We start from the raw sequence: 20527 nt of genomic DNA on the forward strand, positions 1-20527 counted from the left end.
TCAGATGCCCTCAAAAGATGCAGCTTTCCCAGACCAAGTTCACCGATACAACCGCAGGGCCCGAGAGATGGGTCAATAAAGAAAGGTGCTTGTCGCTAAGCCTGAGTTTGCTCAAACACACACACACACACACACACACACACACACACACACACACACAATTTTAATTTTTAAAAAGGTCTTAACATGCTCCTGCAGAGTCTCAGCCATCTCAATTTGAAAGAGAGCCTTAGCCCATTACATAATCTATTAGCTCATCAACCAAACATCCTACCAATATAAATGGCCACCTACTCACGATGACCATACAGAGATGATGCCTGTCTTCTCAGAGCTTACATTTGAGTCGAGGAGATAGTTTTAAATATATATTTATATACAAGTAAACAGAGCTGGAGAGATGGTTCACGGGTGAGAATGCTTGCCGTGCCAGCATGGGGACCTGAGTTTGAACCCCCTTGACGTCCACATACAAAACCAAGCATGGTCATACACACCCATAACCCCAGTGCTGTCAGAGACAGAGACCAGACCACTGAGGTTTGCTTGCTGCCAAGTTAGTGCCAGGTTCCGTGAGAAACTCCGTGTCTCAAGAGAATAAAATTGAGAGAAAGACGCCAGGCCATCACATGTCTTCCTCTGGCCTCTGCATACCCATGGGCTCACATGGTCCACACACACATGTGAACATACATACAAAATGCATTTGTGGTGGCTATTCTTGGTTGTCAATTGACTACATCTGGAATCAACTAAAACACCATCCTCTGGGAACCTGGTGAGGATTTCCTTGCTCAGATTATTTGAAGCAGAAAGACCCACCCTAAATGTGGTGGCACCTTCCAATGGCAGCCCAGATAAAAGGACATGGAAGAAGGAAATACTGCTTTATGCCTCCTTGTCCTCACTCTCCCTAGCAAGTCCATCTATCCCACTCCTATGGCATTCCTTCACCAACATGAGAACCACTGCTTCGGGATTCCAACAGACTGAAGACCAGCAGATCTCCAGGAATCCTCCAGGCCTTCAGCACCAGATTGAGCTGCTGAGGCCTACAACCTCATGGACAGAACAACTACTGGATTTTCGGCCTCTCCAGTGTGAGCCAGCTGATGTTGGACTGCACAAACAGCATCCTGGAAGCCAATATAATAAATCCCATACATGCTTATATTCTATCAGTTCCGTTCCTTCAGAAAATCCCAACTAATATAAAAGAGCAATAAAATTATTTCAAATTCTAATTTGTGTAACAAAGGCAACAAATATGAGAAAGGATAAGAGAAGCAGACAGATAGATCTATTATAAGAATGTTCTAAGAAAGACACAAAGGAGTTAGTTATATGGGGGAAGACAAATGCTACCACATGGGAACGGCAAAGGCTCTTGGCAGAGGTCCTGTGGCAGGGAGCAGGGTTAAAGCAACCATAAGCTCTAAACTACTTCTTGCCGTCTGTAGGTCCTGCTTCCCACACTCTGAGCATCCTACCTTAACAAGATATACAGCGAAGGCCATATCAGACTTCCCATGCAGCCCTCAGTAGATGCAGCCCAAGTTATAGTGCAGCTGCCAGACCAGCTCAGGTCTGTGACAGTGGAGCTTCTATCAGCCTCCATCCTATGAAGACAAAGTGAGACATCCAGCCATCATTCCAAACCAGTGCCCAGTCACTGACCCTAGGGATCCTAAGCAGCCCATCGCCATCGGCCCAGAGTCCCAGAGTTCTCATTAAGGTAATGGAATGCACAATACCCAGGAGCACCTGACATTTCCCTGCATCCTTGAGCCAATGGCCCCCAAACCAGGCTTGCAGAAATGCTAATAGGAACAGAGAACTCACCATGGAACTTGCTTATACTTTCATTCAGTCCTTGCTGACGCCTACTGAGAACACAGCAGGATCTTCTCCCCACATGTGGTCTTCATGAGGGAAATGCAAAGAAATGACCTTTTGAGAAGGCCAGTGAGGGGGCTCAGCTCATCAAGGGTGGGCAGAGTACCCAATGGCATTTGGATCTCCACACCACCGATGAAAATTATAACAAGGAAAAACCAAAGAAGATGGGGGAAGGCCAGGCCAGTTTAACCAAGCCACACAGTCCACATGGCAGGCTGGGCCTCATGATGTCTCTGGAGCAATGGCCTGGCTTTCGAGGTCGAGCCTGGGCTCTGAGCCTGGCACCTGATAATGTGTTGTCTTGTCTGAGACCAGGCTTCTCTCCCTGTGGAGTGGTGGCAGCATTTCCCCGTGGTTTTAGGAAAACCCAGTGAGTTGCTCCCTGAAGACTACACATGCAGCTCTGACTTACCCTTCCCCATTCCTGTCATCCTGACAGCCCAGGTTCATCCTTGTCATCATCAGCTTCCCTGATGCCTCCCCAGCTACTGCCCTGATGGCTACTCCATGGGTGTGTCGCTCTACCCCGCAGGATTTTTCTAATTAATTTTATTTTATTTCTTTTGTGCCCCTCAAAAGATAAGGGAATCCTGGCCAAGCTCATCATGCTGTCCTTTTTGTCCAATTTGACAGAATAATGCTAGCATCTGTTTGACATTGTCAGTAACTGAAATAGCAATCCCGCTCCAGCTGCCTGGATTGGACTTGTCACTGTCTTGATACGACAGCTTGGTGACGGGTGCCCTGTGGATTCTTTCTAGCAAAGCCAGGAGTCTCAGAAGCTGAATGTCAGGGGCCTCCACCCAGAGATGTGGCAGAAGGTGGCATTTAACCCCTGCTGACTAGGTGGAGTGTCCCCTGCCCTACGCTGTGAAGCATCTCCCTGTGTGTGGTACTGCACCTGGCCCCTTTTGCTTGGCAGATTAGAAGCTACTGTTTTATTCCATTTTTATTTTCGAGATGTTATCTTTACTATCTAGCCCAGGCCTGGCAATCCTCCTGCCTCAACCTCTGAAGTGCTGAGATATAGGCTGTACTACCACACTCAGCTGCTATTATTAATTAGTATCTATACTTGCTGGCCTAACACCCCAAACCATTACTGCTCATGGCTATTCTGCAAAGCAGAGCTCCTACCACCACCACCACCACACACCACCACCCCCGTGTGTGTGTGTGTGTGTGTGTGTGTGTGTGTGTGTGTGTGTGCAAGCCAGAGAGAGAGAGAGAGAGAGAGAGAGAGAGAGAGAGAGAGAGAGAGAGAGAGAGAGAGAGAGAGAGAGAGAGAGAATGTGTATCATGTGGGAATGAGTAGCTATATTTGTGCCCAGTGCACATGTCGGTTTGTGCACATAAGTAGAGGCCAGAGGTGACCCCAGGTGTGTGTCCTCAGATATTGGTGTTTTGTTTTATCATTGTTCTTTCCATTGGCCTGAAGCTCACTGAGTAGGTTACACCACTGGCTAGTGAGCCCCAGGAATCCTGACTCTGTCTCCCAACTCTTTTGCCTGGAGTCTAGGCACTGGACTCTGACCCTCATGCTGGCAAGGCAAGCCAGCTCCCCAGTGCCAAGGCAAAGACCTCCGTGCACATTTCAGGGATGGAAGCACCAAGATTTCAGTGAAGGGCTCACATCGGGTTTAGTATCTGGATTAGTGTCTGCAATTAGTATCTGGAAGAACTTGCAGAAAATGATACTAGAAAAATGTTACACTTGGGGCTTGTGTCCACACACGTTTTCCCCACTAGAAAAGTTGCCCTTCCTCACACAGACACAGCACTGTGACAGTAACAATGCAATTTCAGACCCACTTGCCTCTTCAGCTCAGCACTCTTATGCAATAAAATATCTGAACAACTGCCCACAGTGGCCCGGCATGTGTAACACTCTAATTGCTTAAGGGTCTGTTGCTTCTATAAGATGTAGAACTTTTTGAAAGCAATAGTCCTGCTTCCTTAGTCTTTATATCTGCCCCATCCCTAGCAAAGAGCACAAGGGCCTATGGGTTACCAGTTGAGTAAAACTGATTTTCTCTGCAAGTTCGCTGCTGCCCTCTGTGTCGTTTCACTTAAGCCACTCTTACTTGGGCTCCACCTACTTTCCTTGACCTTGGCTGGGTGGGAACATTCCATGATAGAAATGAGTGCACACTGTGAATCCAGCCCCTCAGTGTGGCTGTAGCCTGTGCAGTGGAATGCCAGCCTGCTCGCTGTCCTCCCCCAGGAGCTCTGAGTGAGGGGCTGGGAGAAACGCCGTGTGCTCAGCTCCTCAGCGCAAGCTGCACACTGTTATGGGGTTTCTGGATGAGCTCCCCACAGCTCTCCATAAATGCAGGCTTCTGAGCCGCTGTCTCCCCAGCTCTGCTTGGCTGGCTGGCTGGAGCTATTCTGGGCATTTCTTCAAGTGTCATGGGGAACTTAAAACTCACCAGTGACAAGCTGGCAGATTCACTTACAGAGCGCAGCTCCTGAAAGCTACTAATGATGCCGTGAGGAGACAGGAGACAAAAACCAGCAGTGTTTGGTTTTCGGTTTAAGGCATAAATATCTGAAAATGAGAAATCCCTCGGAGCCAGCTGCCCCACAGAGCTTCCAGCGTTCTGTTATGTAAAGAGCTGCAGCAGCCAAGAGGTCAGGGCATGACCGCAGTGAGGCTGCCTGTGGGGCCTGTGCCCAAGCCCCGGTGGTTCCTGAGGGACACGTTCCTTGTTTAGGGGCACTGCTAATATGGCCTGGCTCACCAGGTATGGTGAATGCCAGGAGTCTGTCCACCTGTCCTTCTGAACAAGAATGCAATCCAGGCACTGCAGGGACGAATTCGAATGTGGCTTTATTACACCTCAAGCCTCTGAATGGAACTGCTGAAGACAGCAAAATGATCCTTACCTTTCCTCCTTGAAGAGACCCAGGAGGGCTCTACATCCAGTGGGGGAGAGAGAGAGAGAACTTGGCTTTTTTTTTTTTTTTTTTTTTTTTTTTTTTTATTGTTGTCATTTTGAGACAGGGTCTCTTACAACCTAGGCTGACTTCAAACTCACAGCGTAGCTGAGACTCGCCTCGAACTTCTGATCCTCCTGTGTCTGTCTCCCAAGGACCGGGAATACAGGTAAGTGCCACCACACCCAGTAGCTGTTACTGGTTGAAGTGGAGGCACTGGGTGCTGAGCTGGCTTGCCCTAGATAGGCAAGGGCTGTGCAATGGGCTGGGGCAAGTTTAAACTAACAGGAAACACAGCATACTATCGAGGAACCATGTCAGGTTCAGCCTTTAGAGGCTGGCTTCTATAGCACAGTATAGCATCTCTAAAGCTTCCCGGGGTCAGCCATGTTGTTCCAGTGTGCAGATGTACCACACAGAGTCTGCCCAATCACCTACTGACAGACAATTCAAGCTCTTTGCAACTTTTGACTACTGCGATGAAGCTGTTATTGGCGTTTCCGTACAAATCTGGATGAACATAAATTTTTGTTTCTCTGGGTAAGTGCCCAGAAGTGTGATTTAGGGGGTCTCAGAGTAAGCACACACACACTCTGCTGTGGAAGAAACTGCCAAACTCTCCCAGAGCAGCTGTACGACTGCATGCCTACCAGCGATGGGTAAGAGCATCAGTTGCCTGCCTCCTCACCAGAATCCGAATTGTCTCTCTTCCCCCAATCTCCTTTAGGTATGGAGTCATGGCTCCTCATGGCATTCCTTTTCATTTTGTTAACAGCTAGTGACTTTGAACAATCTTGTCTTATGCTCATTTGCCATCCTGGTTTTGTCTAATTTCTAATTGGATTACTTTCCTGCTGAGTCTTGAGTGGCATGTACACATACATGTAAATATCTAGATATAGATATATCACATTCAAGATACAGATTCAAGATATACGGCTTACAATTATTTCTCCCCCCCCCCAGTATGTAACTATCCTTTTGTCTTCTTGACAAGGTCATTTTTAATCTCCACTAGGTCTAATGTGTTGGTATTTTTCTTTAGTAGTTGATCTCATCTTTCTATTATCATACATACTCACTCTTCGGGCCTATGTACCGATAATTTGATGATTTGTTTTATAGTATTCACACTGCATTTGTGTCTGGGATCCATTCTGAGTTGATTTTTGCACACAGGGAAGTTTAACCAGAGATTTATATAATTGCCCATGGAGATCTGATTGCTCCAGCTCTCTCATTGAAAAAACTGCTATCCTACTAAGCTTTTACATCTGTTTGGATCTGTTCCTAGGGTCTTTCTTCAGTCCCACTGACCGCTGTGTCCATCCCTCTGCCAATACAGCTAGGTAACACCTGAAAAGATTCCTGCTACCTTTATCCTTCTTGTTATTTCAATTCCTTCAGCTATTCTAGGTACATATTTTAGAATTCTTTTATTTATGCTACAAAAAAAAAATGTTGCTCCAATCTTAATAGGAATTGCTTTAAAACTGGAAGAACTGACATCTTAAGCCAGTTGAAATGTTAAACCCAGGAACACAGTAAGGCTTCATTTATTTAGGTATTTTATTTCCTCATTCCACTTCTACACTTAGAGGTGCTTGGGTCTGTTATGTATTTTGTTGCACTTATACCTAAGAATTTCATTTTTAAGCAATTGCAAATAATATTGAATTGGTGAGTGGATGTGTGTGTGTGTGTGTGTGTGTGTGTGTGTGTGTGTGTGTGTGTGTTTGGAGACCAGAGGTTGATGGGAGTATCTTCTTCAATCACTGTCCACTTTATTCTTTGAGACAGGGTGTCTCACTAAACCTCGAGCTTGTCAATTTGGCTAGACTGGCTGTCGAGTAAGCCCTGGAGATCAATCAACCTGTCTCCACCTCCGCAGGACTGGGATTACAGGTGTGCACTCTCACAAGCTTTTACATGGGTGCTGGGAATGGAAGCCAGGTCCTTACACTGACACAGCAAGTTCCTTAACAAATGAGCCATCTCCCCAGGTTCTTGTATTTTTAATTTGGGTTTCTGTGTGTTTATTGCTACTATATAAAGTGATATTGATTTTTGTGTTTGTACTTTGGCTTGCCTCCTTGCTGACCTCATCCTTCTGATATTTTATTTTAGTCTTTGTAGACTCCTTAGAATGTTTCTACATAGCTTGCCATGTGACCTATTTCCTCCTTCCTGACCTGTCTATACTTTATTTTCTTTTCTTCTTTTATGAGCTAGTAGAGTTTCCAATATCACATTAATTGTTTAAAGAAAAATTAACATTTGTTCTACACAATCTATTCTAGAAAACAGATTAGGGAAAACTTCTCAGTCCATTCCTTGATACCAACATCACTAGGATAGCAAATTCAGACAAATGGAGTTCAAAAAGAATGAATAAATAAAAGCTGTGCTTTTATTAAGTATAAAATAAAATAAAATAAAAGTCATGGCTCATGACTATAGATTTTTAAATCCTCAATAAAAATACTAATACATAAAACTCAGCAATATATACATACTAGTAATAAGTGGAGTGTCTTATGATTTTTTTTTAGTATGTACCCCATTCTTTTATTTCTGGCTTCTATAATATTTTTCTTCATTATAATACTATCAGTGAATAATTTATATAATTATTCAAAGAAGAAGAGCCCTTTTAATAACATAAAACTCCGTCCTGACATAGCTGCATTTCCAAAGTGCACATGACCAGATTGGAAAAAGTGTCCGGTAGTCAATGAAGCTCAGATCCCCAAGATGTCACGGGAGCAAGCATTTTGTTCTTGTTTTTTATTTTGTTCTGTTTTTCTTGGAATATAGGATTTATTCAACGGCATGTTTTTATCCCATCCATTTTATTGGATTATTGGTAAAATTGTTCACAATGAAATCTACTACTTCATGAGACTTAACTGCTTTATTCAGTAATTACTAAATGCAGTTTCTTAGGATTTTCTCTTCGAAAACCTTTGATGTTGTCTCTCTATCAAAAGTTTATCAGCCATATTAATGGTGTGACATTTATAATCTACCATATTTATAATGTAAGAAGATTAAAATTTTAACAATATACATAAAAAACATTTGATGAAATTTGCTACTTTATCATTTTGAAGAAAAGGATCATTCCAGAAATGAAAACTTCAGAGGTATATCCTCAGCTTGATGAACAGCATCTGTTTTAAATTATATCTATAAAGCAAAGGTCTAGGGCTAGAGAGACAGTTTAGTGGTTAAGAGCACATACTGCTCTTACAAAGGACCTGAGTTGGGTTCCCAGCACCCACGTGGCAGTTCACAACCCCCCACACACACACAACTCCAGTTCCTGGGGATCTGATGCCTCTAGCCTTCATAGGCATCCTCATGTACACACACACACACACACACACACACAAAACACACACACACACAAAAACACAACACAGTCATCATCATCATCAACCTAAAAGAAACAAGCAATTTTTCAGTCATTTCCCTAGACCCTCACTATTTCAGATGCTGTGTACCTTGACATATTCCTCTAGTATCCAGTTCTTGTGTTGGAAGATGGGAGACTTGGACGGTGGAGGAGGTACCAAGAAGAGGCCCTATTTTCACTAAGACCTGAGCCCTGTGGAAAGGAAATGTCAGAAACCCTCTCCACCAGGGAATAAGGCTGAGGGAACCCTGGGTCTCATAACCCAAGTGGAGCCCTGGGCATCTTCCTGAAATTGTCCTGGCTTTTTCACCCAGCCAGCAAGGATGACTTAGAGAAACGAAGGGAGCCCTGCACTGTTCCAAACATACAGCTCTCCAGCTAGAGACATGAAGCAGAAACCTTGTCCAAAAGTGTTACTGGGGATTAAGGTGCTTCAAGAGCACGCTGCTTGGATTGGGGAGATGGAGCAAGAGGCAAAGCACTTAGGAGCAGGAGGCTTGGAGTTCAGACCCCCAGACCCACATAAATGCTAAGTGAATGTGGCAGCCCATGTATAATTCTAGTATTCCGAAGGCAAAGACCAGGAATCCCTAGGGAAAGTTAGCTTCCCAGACTAGCCATGTTGGCAAAGTGTGTTCATTTGAGGGAGCCTACCTCAATGAAGAAGGTTGGGAGCAACCAGAGACGATTGCTGATGTCAACCTCAGGTTTACATACACATGTGCACACACATACACACACAAACACGCATGCCTGTGAGTTAAAAAAGAATAGGCTGTTCACTAGGAAGATCCCTCAATAAAGCCAGAAGAGCCAGCCAACAGATGTGCAAACTGCATCACAGGAACACAGCATAAAAAAACATAGCACCATGAGCCCTCCAAAATATCAGAACTCCTTGACTACTGAGGGACTGAAACAGGTCGAATGCCAAAAGCTTATTTGTAGAAGTGATCAATGACCTCAAATGAATCAACAAGCCGGTGACAGACATAGGGAAATCAATTCAGGGCCTAGAGAAGAAAGCCAACATCGTAGATGAGGAAGTCAGTGGTGGGTGAGAAACAGTAATGTGGATGAGAAATCCAGCAAGGAAACTAATTATTTAAAAAAAAAAAAAAAAAAAGTTGAAATACTGAAAATAAAAAGTACACTAGAAAATAGAGAAGATGACCACATAGAAACAAAAATATCCAGGATGGAGAAAATGTTACATCTAATCATCCATACAACAAACGAAACTTTAAAAAGACAGAGAAAGAGACCAAGAATCCAAGGGGAGAAGCTGCTGAGATTAAAAGGAGAACATAGAAAAATCTATTCAATACAATAATAGCAAAAGTTCCCAAATCTTGGAAAACAAATGGGCATCCAAGTACAAGGGGTCCTGATAGCCACACCAGAGAAGAACTTCTCTGTGATACTGTCATCAAGATGCCTCAGCACAAGCTACTGAGACCTCGTGGTCAGAGAGCAAAGTGGCCACACACAGATGAGAAAGGCGATTCAGAGAGAGCCCACGAGCTGCAGGTGAAAAGTAGCTGCCTGATGGGAGGGAACAGCACACACCAATGCCGGAGGCCTGAATGGGCCCCGGGCCTCAGAGAACTCACACAGCTCAGCATGAAGCCAACAGAAGGTGCAGAGCAGCAAATGGATAAGCTTTGAATAGTGCTCAGGTGACTTCAGATTTTATTCTAAGAGTAGCTCAGGGGCTAAAATCAGAAGCTATTGTTCTTACCCCTGGAGAGAAGCCAGACCCACAGCGGGGAGGGACAGGGATGCCAGTGAACAGACTGTTTAGACTTGAAAATCTAGCACACAGAGGGGACGTGTATGTGGGGGAGGGGGAGATATGTGTGAAAGCCAGAGGACAACTGATGGGAGTCAGGTCTCTCCTTCCACCACGCAAGCTCCACGGGTCAAATCCGGGCTGCCTAGCTGGGCAGCAAGCACCTTTGCCTGCTGCACTGTCGAACCAGCCCTCCAAAAGTTTTTGACTGAAATTTTTTCTCAAAGGTCTTTGCATGTCCCTGTCTTATTATTTATTTTTTTTAACTTCTTAATTTTAAAAAGTAGAAAATACAGATAAGAAAGAAGAAAGACTGTTGAATCTAAATGAGAAACAGTGCACATATGCCTCCCTCCCTCCCACTCTCCTAAAATGATTCAAAAGATCAGATTAGCTGGGCCTGATTCCAATGAAGGGGGTGGCAAATCTTGGAATTATTTTTCATATTATTCTGTGCTTATAAGTCAACCCTGTATATGTAACAGAATTGGATCCAAAAGTGTGAACAATTGAAAAAAAAAAGAAAGAAAGAAAGAATGGCAGACTGAAACCCCAGGGTCCTAGATGAAGTTCTTGTTAGCCATGACTTCCTGTGACTTTGAGTGCATCACTGTTGCAATCAAATGTTAAAAAATTAGGACTGAATTATCTGTGAATTTCTTACCAACGCTTTACAAGTTAAGGTCCAACAGGAAATAGAGCAAAGGAACTGGGTAATTAAGACAGTATATAAGCCAGGTGGTGGTGGCACACGCCTTTAATCCCAGCACTCAGAAGGCAGAGGCAGGTGGATCTCTGAATTCGAGGCCAGCCTGGTCTACAAGGCAAGTTTGAGGCTAGCCAGGGCTACACAGAGAAACCCTGTCTCAAAAAAAAACCAACCAAACAAACAAAAAAACGAGTATATGAAAGGTGATATTAGAAGGTTCTCACTAGAGGTAGTGAAAAACAAAAGCCATCAGTCACATTGCCCCGGGGGTTTAAGTACCACCCCTCCTCCTGAGCAGAAGGGTGGAAAACAGGGCTTGGAGTCGAGGGACAGTGCAAAGGGACAGCACTAAGCAAGAAGGTTGCAACACCAACCTCTCTCCACACTTCGTCCAGGAAAATTGTCCTCTTTAGCCAAATCCAACAGGAAGCCTTTTGTCTAGGGAAGACCAGCAGAGACTGAGACCAGAGACACCAGCACCACTGAGCTGATGAGAAGAGCTCAGGCTAAGCCTGCAGGGGCAGGTGGGGACAATGACACACGCTCACTGCCTTTGATGAATGCACTACCTCCTGCCCTCTGTCAACTGTGGTCATGGGGACACGTTTATTTCTTCTTCACTTATTGTGAGCTACAGAGCTGGCTCAGTCATCTACGAATTCTTGCTCTGGGCTTTGGGTGGACTGGGTGGTCTTATGACCAAGTCACTGCATGGCGCTGTGCAGTGTGGATATAAAGGGAATGAATTAGTTCACTCTTGGCTGCTGTGACAGAAGGCCACAGAGCGGGTAACTTAGAAACAACAGAATTTCAACTCAAGGCTCTAGAGACTACGAAGGGCAAACCATGTACCAGCATCTGGCAAAGGCCCTTTATGTTGGTCATAACATGGTATGAAAGCAAGAAAGCATGTGTGAGACAGAGAAATGTATGTCAAACCAATTTATTTTCCCATGCGCCCATGCCCGTGATGATTAACCTATTCCGGTTGATAACAGCATTAATCTGCTCATAAGTTGTGCCCCATGGCACAACACCTCTTTAAGGGCCCACATCTTAATACCACGACAATAGTGATTAAATTGAGAGAAGACGTGCAAACCATAGCTGGGAGTGTGCCAAGCATCGGCGGTTTGAGTCCAGTGGGATCAGAGCTTGGGAACACATGAGCAAGGTGATGCTCTTTTGTCTACACCGTGTTTGCTTCTTAGTCTGCAACTGAGTTCAGGGCCCTAGCTAGTCCCTGCACCACCAGGACACTGCCTTAAAGGAGCACACCAGCTTCCCTCAGAGTCCCCATGCTCATCAGCTGCTTCTGTTCTCATCTGCCAACTAGCTGTGCTGACCACCTGTTACAATTAGAGCTTTGACCTTGTAGATTGTAACTCATTGAACCCAGCTACTAGATTTGTGTCAGTCTCCACACCCTGTGAATCCAATGTGTGTCTTTCTCAGAATCCCTTGAACAGTCACAAGCGGACCGGCTGCAAAACACAACAAAAACAGCCATCAATTTCAATAAGTGTGAAATAATGCAGAGCGCATTCTCTAAGTACAATGAAACAGAGCCAGAGATAAGCAAAGCAAGCAGAAACTTGGCTTGGACATTCAAAAGGCATTCGATTACAATTTGATGGTCAGGCATGGTAGTGCTTGTCTTCCTTTAATCCCAGCACAAGGAAGGCAGAGGCAGGAAGGTCTCAGTGCATGCAAGGCCAGTCTGGTCTACAAAGCAAGTTCTAAGCTAGTTGGGTCCATGCAGTGAGATCCTGCCTCACCCCCCCCCACCCCACCCACCCCACCCCACCCCCACACACACACAAAAAAAAAAAAACAGAAACAGTCCTATGGTAACTATCCACCTAAAGGATAAATTCATTTCTGTCTCTTTCACTATAGTGATAACTGGAGATTGATACAGCAAGCCCCTTGCATTTGTTTTATGAAACAATCCTGTAGGATCTGGGGGGAAGAAGCAGAATCAGTTCATACAAGAAAGAAAACCAGCCTTAAACACTGTTGTTACTTAAACAAGAAATCATGGAAATAAAATAAAACTGTGCACTCAAGAGGTGGAAAGAAAAATCATATAATGAAGACAGGAGCTGTATTGATGAGTTAGGAAAAAGTGAAATCAATAAGTGGTTGAACATCGTAATAAGTCAAATGTCTTTTCTGAAGACAAACTCAGCACGTTAAATGGGGATGTGACACAAAAGGAGAACATTAGAATAGGATTTGGTAGTGAATATAATAAGTTAGAAAGTGGGAACAAATGATCTTGGAAATTATGTCACCAAGACTGACTCAAGAAAAGACAAGCTAAATAAATTAAATATAAAAACTATGTATTTAAGTGGGATTTGTCCAAAAGATGCTATCATCCCTAGGTGGTAAAAAATACATTGATATGTTCCACTCACTTAACTAGCAAATTTAAACAGATGAGCTAAAAATTTTTAAAAATCAGAAAAATTCAATTCATAATAATGACTTCAAAATAAATACATAACTGCCGGGCGGTGGTGGCACTTGCCTTTAATTCCAGCACTTGGGAGGTAGAGGCAGGCAGATCTCTGGTAGAGCCAGACTGATCTACAGAGTGAGTTCAAGGACAGGCTCCAAAGCTACACAGAGAAACCCTGTCTCAAAAAACCAAAAGATAGATAGAGAGAGAGATAAATAAATTAAATAAATAAATAGATAAATAAATAGATAGATAAATAATGTTCACTTGTAAGAAACCGGGTGTGATGGGACATGCCTGTAATCTCAACTACTGTGAAACTGCAACAGAAGGGTCTCCAAGTTTGAGCCCAGCCTGTACAGCGCAGCAAATCCCCATCTCACAAAAATTAATTAAGTTCAAAACACAAAAATGGCATGTTTCCAATAGCAACCACTAAACACAAAATATCTAGAAATAAGATTTACAAGGCATATATAAAGGAAAGTGTAACATTTTACCAAAAAAAATTAGGGACAAAGAATTTGAGGAATGGACTTCTTTGCATAAGAAGACAAAACATGTTATATAAGAATTAATCTTATGATATTTTCAATATAATTCCAGCCAAAATTTTTCTGGAGCTGGATAAAATGAAAATACTTAAGAACCCTGTAAAGCTCAGGTGTGGTGGTGCTCACTTTTAATCCCAGCACTCAGGAGGCAGAGGCAATAGGATCTCTGTGAGTTTGAGGTCAGCCTGGTCTACATAGCAAGTACCAGGACAGCCAGAGGTATGCAAAGAGACTCTGTCTAAAAGGGTGAAGGGGACTGTTTAAGAAGTACACATGTTATTTTACTACAATGATGAATAAGACAAGCAAGGTACTATGGCAGTTATTTGCATCGTGCATGGAGTCCCTGGCTATACATTAATGAAATACTGATAAATCTACAAGAAAATATAAGTTGATCTTCAAATTTAAAAATTTTAACATAAGCAAAAAAAAAACTCAAAAGAGAAGGAATACCATGACTATGCAACTAAAGTTCAATAAATTAATAAAATGAATGAAAATACAAAGAGAGAATACTTTGGGGCCTTCTAATGAGATAAAGAAAGACATTGAGCCTATAAAATATCAGATTCTATAGAAAGCCATTTGGTGAATATGTTTATGTCTGAAAAAAGCAAAAGGATTTTATAGAAAAAAATTTTAAGAAGACTCTTTGGTGGTATTATCTCTTTATTCCTTATGGGCTCTTATTAATTAATTAATTAATTAATTAATTCACAAAGAGCTTTCATCACTCTTAGAAGCAGACATCTAATACAAACTAAAACTGTAGGCCCCTTGCTCCTCAGTAGACATCTGGTCAAGGTCATCAATGGAGCTGAAAATAGAATTGGAACTTCCACAGACCAAGGACACATGTCCAAAAGTTTTCTGACTCAATAAATTTAATGTCTTTTTTTTTTTCAAAGCTGTACGGACTACCTTTTTTTTAAAAAAAAAATATGTTGCCCCAAAACAAAACTTCTCTGAGTGCATTTGCACATATGTATGTACACACACACACACACACACACACACACACAGAGAGAGAGAGAGTAGGGGCCTCAGTTTCTCCACCAGGGAAATGAGGTTATTAGCCCCTATTCAAAAATCTTATTGGAAGGGTGGAGTGCATCGAGACAAGGCCCAAATGCACTATGATTAGTCAGCCCCTGTCCTTCCCGGAATGAGAGGCTAAGTTCTTACCCCATGAATAGTGTGTTTAATCTCCAAATATGCCCATTTCTATCAGCTATGCCAAGGTATTGTGTTGTGTGGTTTTGGCAGTGGTGGGGAGAGGGGGTATGAATTAACATTTATTTACTACAGATAGGGCAGCAATGATAGACCAAATAATTTCACCAAAATCTAGCTTGGTGAACCAATGAGATGGTTGGGGTAACTTACAGGGCATGAGTAACTCAAAGGCAGCTGTATCCCTAACCCATGCCCCCTCCTGTGGTGGTATTGTGTTCCCCAAAATATTGTGCACCCTAATAAACTTATCTGGGGTCAAAGAACAGAACAGCCACTAGATACAAAGGCTAGAAAATGGTGGCACTCACACCTTTAATCCTAGCATTCCAGAGGCAGAAATCCATCTGGATCTCTGTGAGTTCAAGGCCACATTGGAAACAGCCAGGCATGGTGACTCACACCTTTAATCCCAAGAAGTGAGCCTTTAATCCCAGGGAGTGATGTCAGAAAGCAGAAAAACATATAAGGCGTGAAGACCAGAAACTAGTCTGGTTAAGCATTCAGGCTTTCAAGCAGCAGTTCAGCTGAGATTCATTCTGGATGAGGACTCAGAGACTTCCAGTCTGAGGAAACAGGATCAGCTGAGGAACTGTCAAGGTGAGGAAGCTGTGGCTAGTTCTGCTTCTCTGATCTTCCAGCATTCACCCCAATACCTGGCTCAGGTTTGATTTTATTAAGTACCTTTAAGATTCATGCTACACCCTCCCCAAAATGGGTGCATCCTTGAAGTTCCCTGCCCAACTTGCTTGCAGCTCTCCTAAAGATTTCCTCCTCTGGTACCACCACCCACCCCAGCAATTGTAACTGCTCATCTAACCCTGGGAAATGAGTATTGTAAGGTCTAAGCTTCCAGAGCTGTGGTGGTGGGCTCAATACCCAGTCATCAGTTGGTAACTGGGAAAGATTAGAAACTATGGCCCTGTTGGAGTAAGTGTGACCTTGTTGGAGGAGGTGCGTCACTAGGGTGGGCTTTGGGCTTTTAAAAGCCCACACTGGGCCCAGTGTCTCTGTCTCTGTCTCTCTGTCGCTCTCACTCTCTCTGCCTGTGGATCAGAATACAGAGCTCTCCATTGCTGCTCCAGCATCACACCTGCCTTCATACTGCTGCCCTCCTCACCTCACCATGATGCCAGAGAACTCACCCTCTGAAACTCTAAGCCATCCCCCAATTAAGCTCTTTCTTCACGAGTTGCCTTGGTTGTGGTGTCTCTTCACAGCAACGGAACAGTGACTGAGAGAAGAGCCTGGTAAGTGTCTTGAACTTCTTGGGTCATATGAGCCTTCCTCCTCCCTCTAGGAGGGAATATTTCAATTCAGAAGAAATAACTACACTCTATATGCCCACCTTCTCTATAGCACCTCTCACAGCAGCCAAGCAGAGACCAGCCGCATAAATGATACTGCCTTGGCCAACATCATTAAGTAGCTTCCAGGAGCCTTGAGCTTGATTCCAGTCCAAAGACTGCCAAGAGGCCAAAGGTGAAGCTCAGGTTTCTGCCTGTGGTAAAAAAAAAAAAACAATACTCACACAGCTTAGATAGGAGTAATCAAAATGCCAGACAAGACATTGACCATTTCCTCTTTCTAACACAGCAACTTGGAGCTAGGGCCACCCTTCCAGCATGATCTAGCTCACCAGGAAATCTCAGAAACCCAGGATTAGCAAAAGCATGTGACTCCAGCGCTGCAGTGCTGACCAAGGCAGGAAGAGACAGTACAGGGATCTTTTTGGCCCAAGATTTAGTGGTCATTAGCCCTAGCTCCAGGTTGGCACCTCCCAGACGCTTCTAAGAAGGATATACATGATTCTGACTTCACTGACCCAGAGTAAGGCCTGAACACAGACTTTAAATCTCTAAAGCACATCGGAGTTCAGAGCTTCTGAAGTGGGCTCAATTCTGATCCTGACTGGCACTTTTGGTTAGCATGCCTTCCCCGGCCCCATGAGAAAGTGGGTTTTCCTCTGGCTGTACTAGGAGCCACACAGCAAAGAAGTTCCTAAGCTAGTCCAAGCTCCAGAAGGCAAGGACTAAGTTTTCCTTATCATTGTGTCTCCAGAGACCAGCCGAAAGAATAAGATGTGTGTGTGTGAGTGAACAAATGGATGAGTCCCATTCTCCCCCACCTCCTGAGTGCCCCAACATCTAACAAGTGAGCTGCAAAGCATGGAAGCTGTATAGATGGAAGATTGGTCAGAAATGTAGGTTTGTCAGAAATGACCCTGCTCAACTCCACCAATGATAATGTACCACCTGACAACAATCCCAGGTGATTCGAGTGTCCAAGGCAGCATCCCTGCTTCTGCCATGTCTTTGTGAGTCTCCAAGCCCCCAGAGTAAAATTGTTTGTTAAAGTGCACCCATCAACCTGCAGCCCAGGTTCAGAAGAACCATGTACTGTAGATCTGCCTGCCACACAAACCTCAATGCTGGCCAAAGCTTGGCTCTAGCTCACCTAGAGATACCCTCTCTCCTGATCCTGCTCCTTTGTGCCATGAACTCCAACCTCTATGCAACCCTAAACTGTGCTCTACATAAACCCCAACCTGGTTCAAATCTCACCTCTGCCGCTTTCCATTAAAGTAGCTGTAAGCAAGTGACCCCAAGCCCAACCTATGCTGAAGGCTTGAGAGAAGATGCAAAAGCTTAACTGAGCGAAGTGCTTAGCACAGTACCCCTTACCAGAGTGTTCCCTGGCCTCCTCTGTAAGAGACTTCTTAATAGCAATTTACATAAAATCCCCAATCCTGGACATTCTGCTTCCACAGAGAAGGCAGGGAAAATTAGACACGTGCCTTCTCTCAAGATGCTGAGGGGAGAGGATCAGCAATTCAAGCCAGCCAGAGCTGTAAAACAAGATCCTATCTGAAAAAAGGATAGGGTCTTGGTGAGAAGGAGGAGAAGAGGGAGGTGAAGAGAAAGAAGAAAGTTAGAAAACAAGTAGAAAGAATCACAATCATTTTTACAAGATATCTCTTGAGCAAACCAAGGCTGCGTGGAGGGGTTCAGCCCTCTGCTTTTCGTTTTTGATTACCTGCGGAAGAAAAATAAGTGTCACGGAGGAACACGGGCCTGGACCACTATGCCCTGAACAGGGACAGCTCTCCATTCCAGATTATAGTGTGTGTGTGTGTGTGTGTGTGTGTGTGTGTGTGTGTGTGTGTGTGTGTGTGTGTTTAAAGGGGGAAGGGCTTCTGTGAGGAAAGATGGTGTTCTTCCTCCAGAGGGCTGCAGGGACACCCGTCCCGGCTGCAAACTGTCAGCGCTGCCGGGCGCTGCTCCCGGTCTCAGGTCTCAGCGAGGCCGCTGCCCTCTGCGGCAGACGGCGGCGCGCGCTCCCCGCTCCAGCACCAGGCTGGCCCGGCAGCCCGCGCGCTCTGCCGGTGCAGCATGCGGGCGCTGTGACGTTCTCGGATAAATGCCGTGTAACTGTGTAGGCGAATGGGAGCTAAAAATAAGAACGGAAAATCTATCATTAAGGTATCATTGCGCCAGCGCAGCTATTTGAAGGCTCCCATGGTCCCCGGCGCCTGCGTTTGAAGCCCGCCTTCAGGCTTCAGGGGTATTTGCTGAAAACTCCCAGCAGCGGCTTGCCAGCCAGACCTTAGGGTTCACCGGGTGACGCCGGTAATTATGGCAACGCTCAAAATGAAATAAAATAAACGGTCACCTCTACCTTCCCAACCTCACCCCTGTATTCTCAGATCGCCGGCGAAGCCGTGGGGAATAAGGCTGAAAACTGAAAGGAATGAGATCCGAACGGTTATGCAAAAACTAGTACATATCCCATCCCTTTCGCCATCCACCTTGGATTAGAAAAATAAAGTACCGGAGGAAGGTGAGGGGAGGCTTTAGGAGAGAAAATGACAAATGGGGCTTACCCTAGGTCTAGAGTGCGCCGCGGCGGGGCGCAAAGAACGCAAACTCCGGGGATGGTGAGTCTCCGGGGTTCCATTGGGTTGAACGAAAATTGATCTGATTTGGTTTAGAACACTCGAAGTGGAGAAGAGGAGGACAGGGAGGGAGGACGAGGCGTGTGTGTGTGTGTGTGTGTGTGTGTGTGTGTGTGTGTGTGTGTGTGGTGTTTGTCCAGGGAGGGGGAGGAGGAGGCGCCAAGGTGCAGCCTGCGTGCGGCTCTGCGCCTCGGCGGGGCTGCGTGCGTGTGTCCCTGTCCGCGCTGCTGAAACGGGCTCTTCGAGGGATCGGCGTCACATGACTCCGCCTGCCCCTAGCCAGCGCGCAGACCGCCCGTCCCTCAGTTTGCTGGGGGAGGGTCGGGCGACATCTCCCGGGGCCCCGGGGCTCTGCGGAGAGGAGAAGAGGTTCCAGCAAGGAATGGTCCATCTAGGTTCAAGAAACCCCAGCTCGGCGCCAGGTCCTGGAGTGTAGATCTTGAGAGGGGTGGGTGGGGGAACAAGAGGGAGCGATCCAGCGAGCGCCAGAGAGAGGCAGCGCGGCGCGCACCGACGAGGGGCTGCTGGGTGCCGCGCGGGGAAGATGTAAGCGCGTGGGGTCTCGCTGGCCTCCGAGCACCATGCAGAAAGGGATCCGGCTGAACGATGGCCACGTCGCGTCCCTGGGACTGCTGGCGCGCAAGGACGGCACGCGCAAAGGCTACCTGAGCAAGCGGAGTTCGGACAACACAAAATGGCAAACCAAGTGGTTCGCGCTGCTGCAGAATCTGCTCTTCTACTTCGAAAGCGACTCAAGCTCCCGGCCCTCGGGGCTCTACCTGCTGGAGGGCTGTGTCTGCGACCGCGCGCCCTCCCCCAAGCCCGGAGTCTCTGCTAAGGAGCCGGCGGAGAAACAGGTGAGGGAGCGCCGCGTCCTGACCTCCCGCGCCCCTGCTGAGGCCCTGCGGGTTCAGGGCCTTCCACCCTGCTTCAGTGACCGAACTTTGACCCTTCTACTTTAAGCATCTAGGGCGCTCTCAGCATCTTCCGCGGGAAGGACCAGCTGGACAGAACCGGGAGGGTGACCCTAGGGCGGGCAGAGGAGGCAGGGACTGCGGGCTGGGCGCTGCTAGGAGCTGCAGCCGCCCTTGGCGGGGTGAGCCCCGTAAGGGGCGGGGACAGGGAGGCTGAAACTTGGAGATACCGATGGAGATGGGGTCCAAAGGGCCGATACCGGCGAGGAATCTGATCAGCGTCTGACCCAAAATGGTGCCCCTACCCCTATCCCCACCCCCACAACAGCCCGGATAGCTGTGATCTTCTGCCTGAGACCTGGGATTCCTTGCGCTTAGGCTTGAGAAGGGTGAGACAGGCGTCGAAGCGTCGCGGTCCCCTGCCTCCCGCAGCTAGGGGCGAAGAATAACCTGTGCTAGCCTGGCCGAGTTGGGGATTGCGGGGCCTGGGGGATCGTTTTGTGAGATCGAGTGGTGGTGTGCTCCCAGCTGCCTCTGGCCCCGCTAACAAACCCCAGGGTTCCAAAGACCGCTATGATGTGGCGGGGCCAGGGCCAGGGTTGCTGCGGAGCCGTGGGACAAGTGGGCTCTTCTTTCCTCCCCCGCC

The 20527-nt window shown here is 45.9% G+C and overlaps 1 protein-coding gene across 1 annotated transcript in view; it reads left to right on the forward strand.

The window, feature by feature from the left end:
* Positions 1 to 19145: 19145 nt before the first annotated feature.
* The window catches only part of Rasgrf1 (Ras protein specific guanine nucleotide releasing factor 1), a 114442-nt gene continuing 113060 nt past the window's right edge, over positions 19146 to 20527 (forward strand). The window contains exon 1 of the mRNA XM_028865955.2: positions 19146 to 19824. Within this exon, the coding sequence (XP_028721788.1) occupies positions 19549 to 19824 (276 nt within the window). The 5' untranslated portion in view covers positions 19146 to 19548. The remainder of the gene's footprint in view (positions 19825 to 20527) is intronic.

Source organism: Peromyscus leucopus, chromosome 7 (assembly GCF_004664715.2).
Source record: "Peromyscus leucopus breed LL Stock chromosome 7, UCI_PerLeu_2.1, whole genome shotgun sequence".
Taxonomy (NCBI): domain Eukaryota; kingdom Metazoa; phylum Chordata; class Mammalia; order Rodentia; family Cricetidae; genus Peromyscus; species Peromyscus leucopus.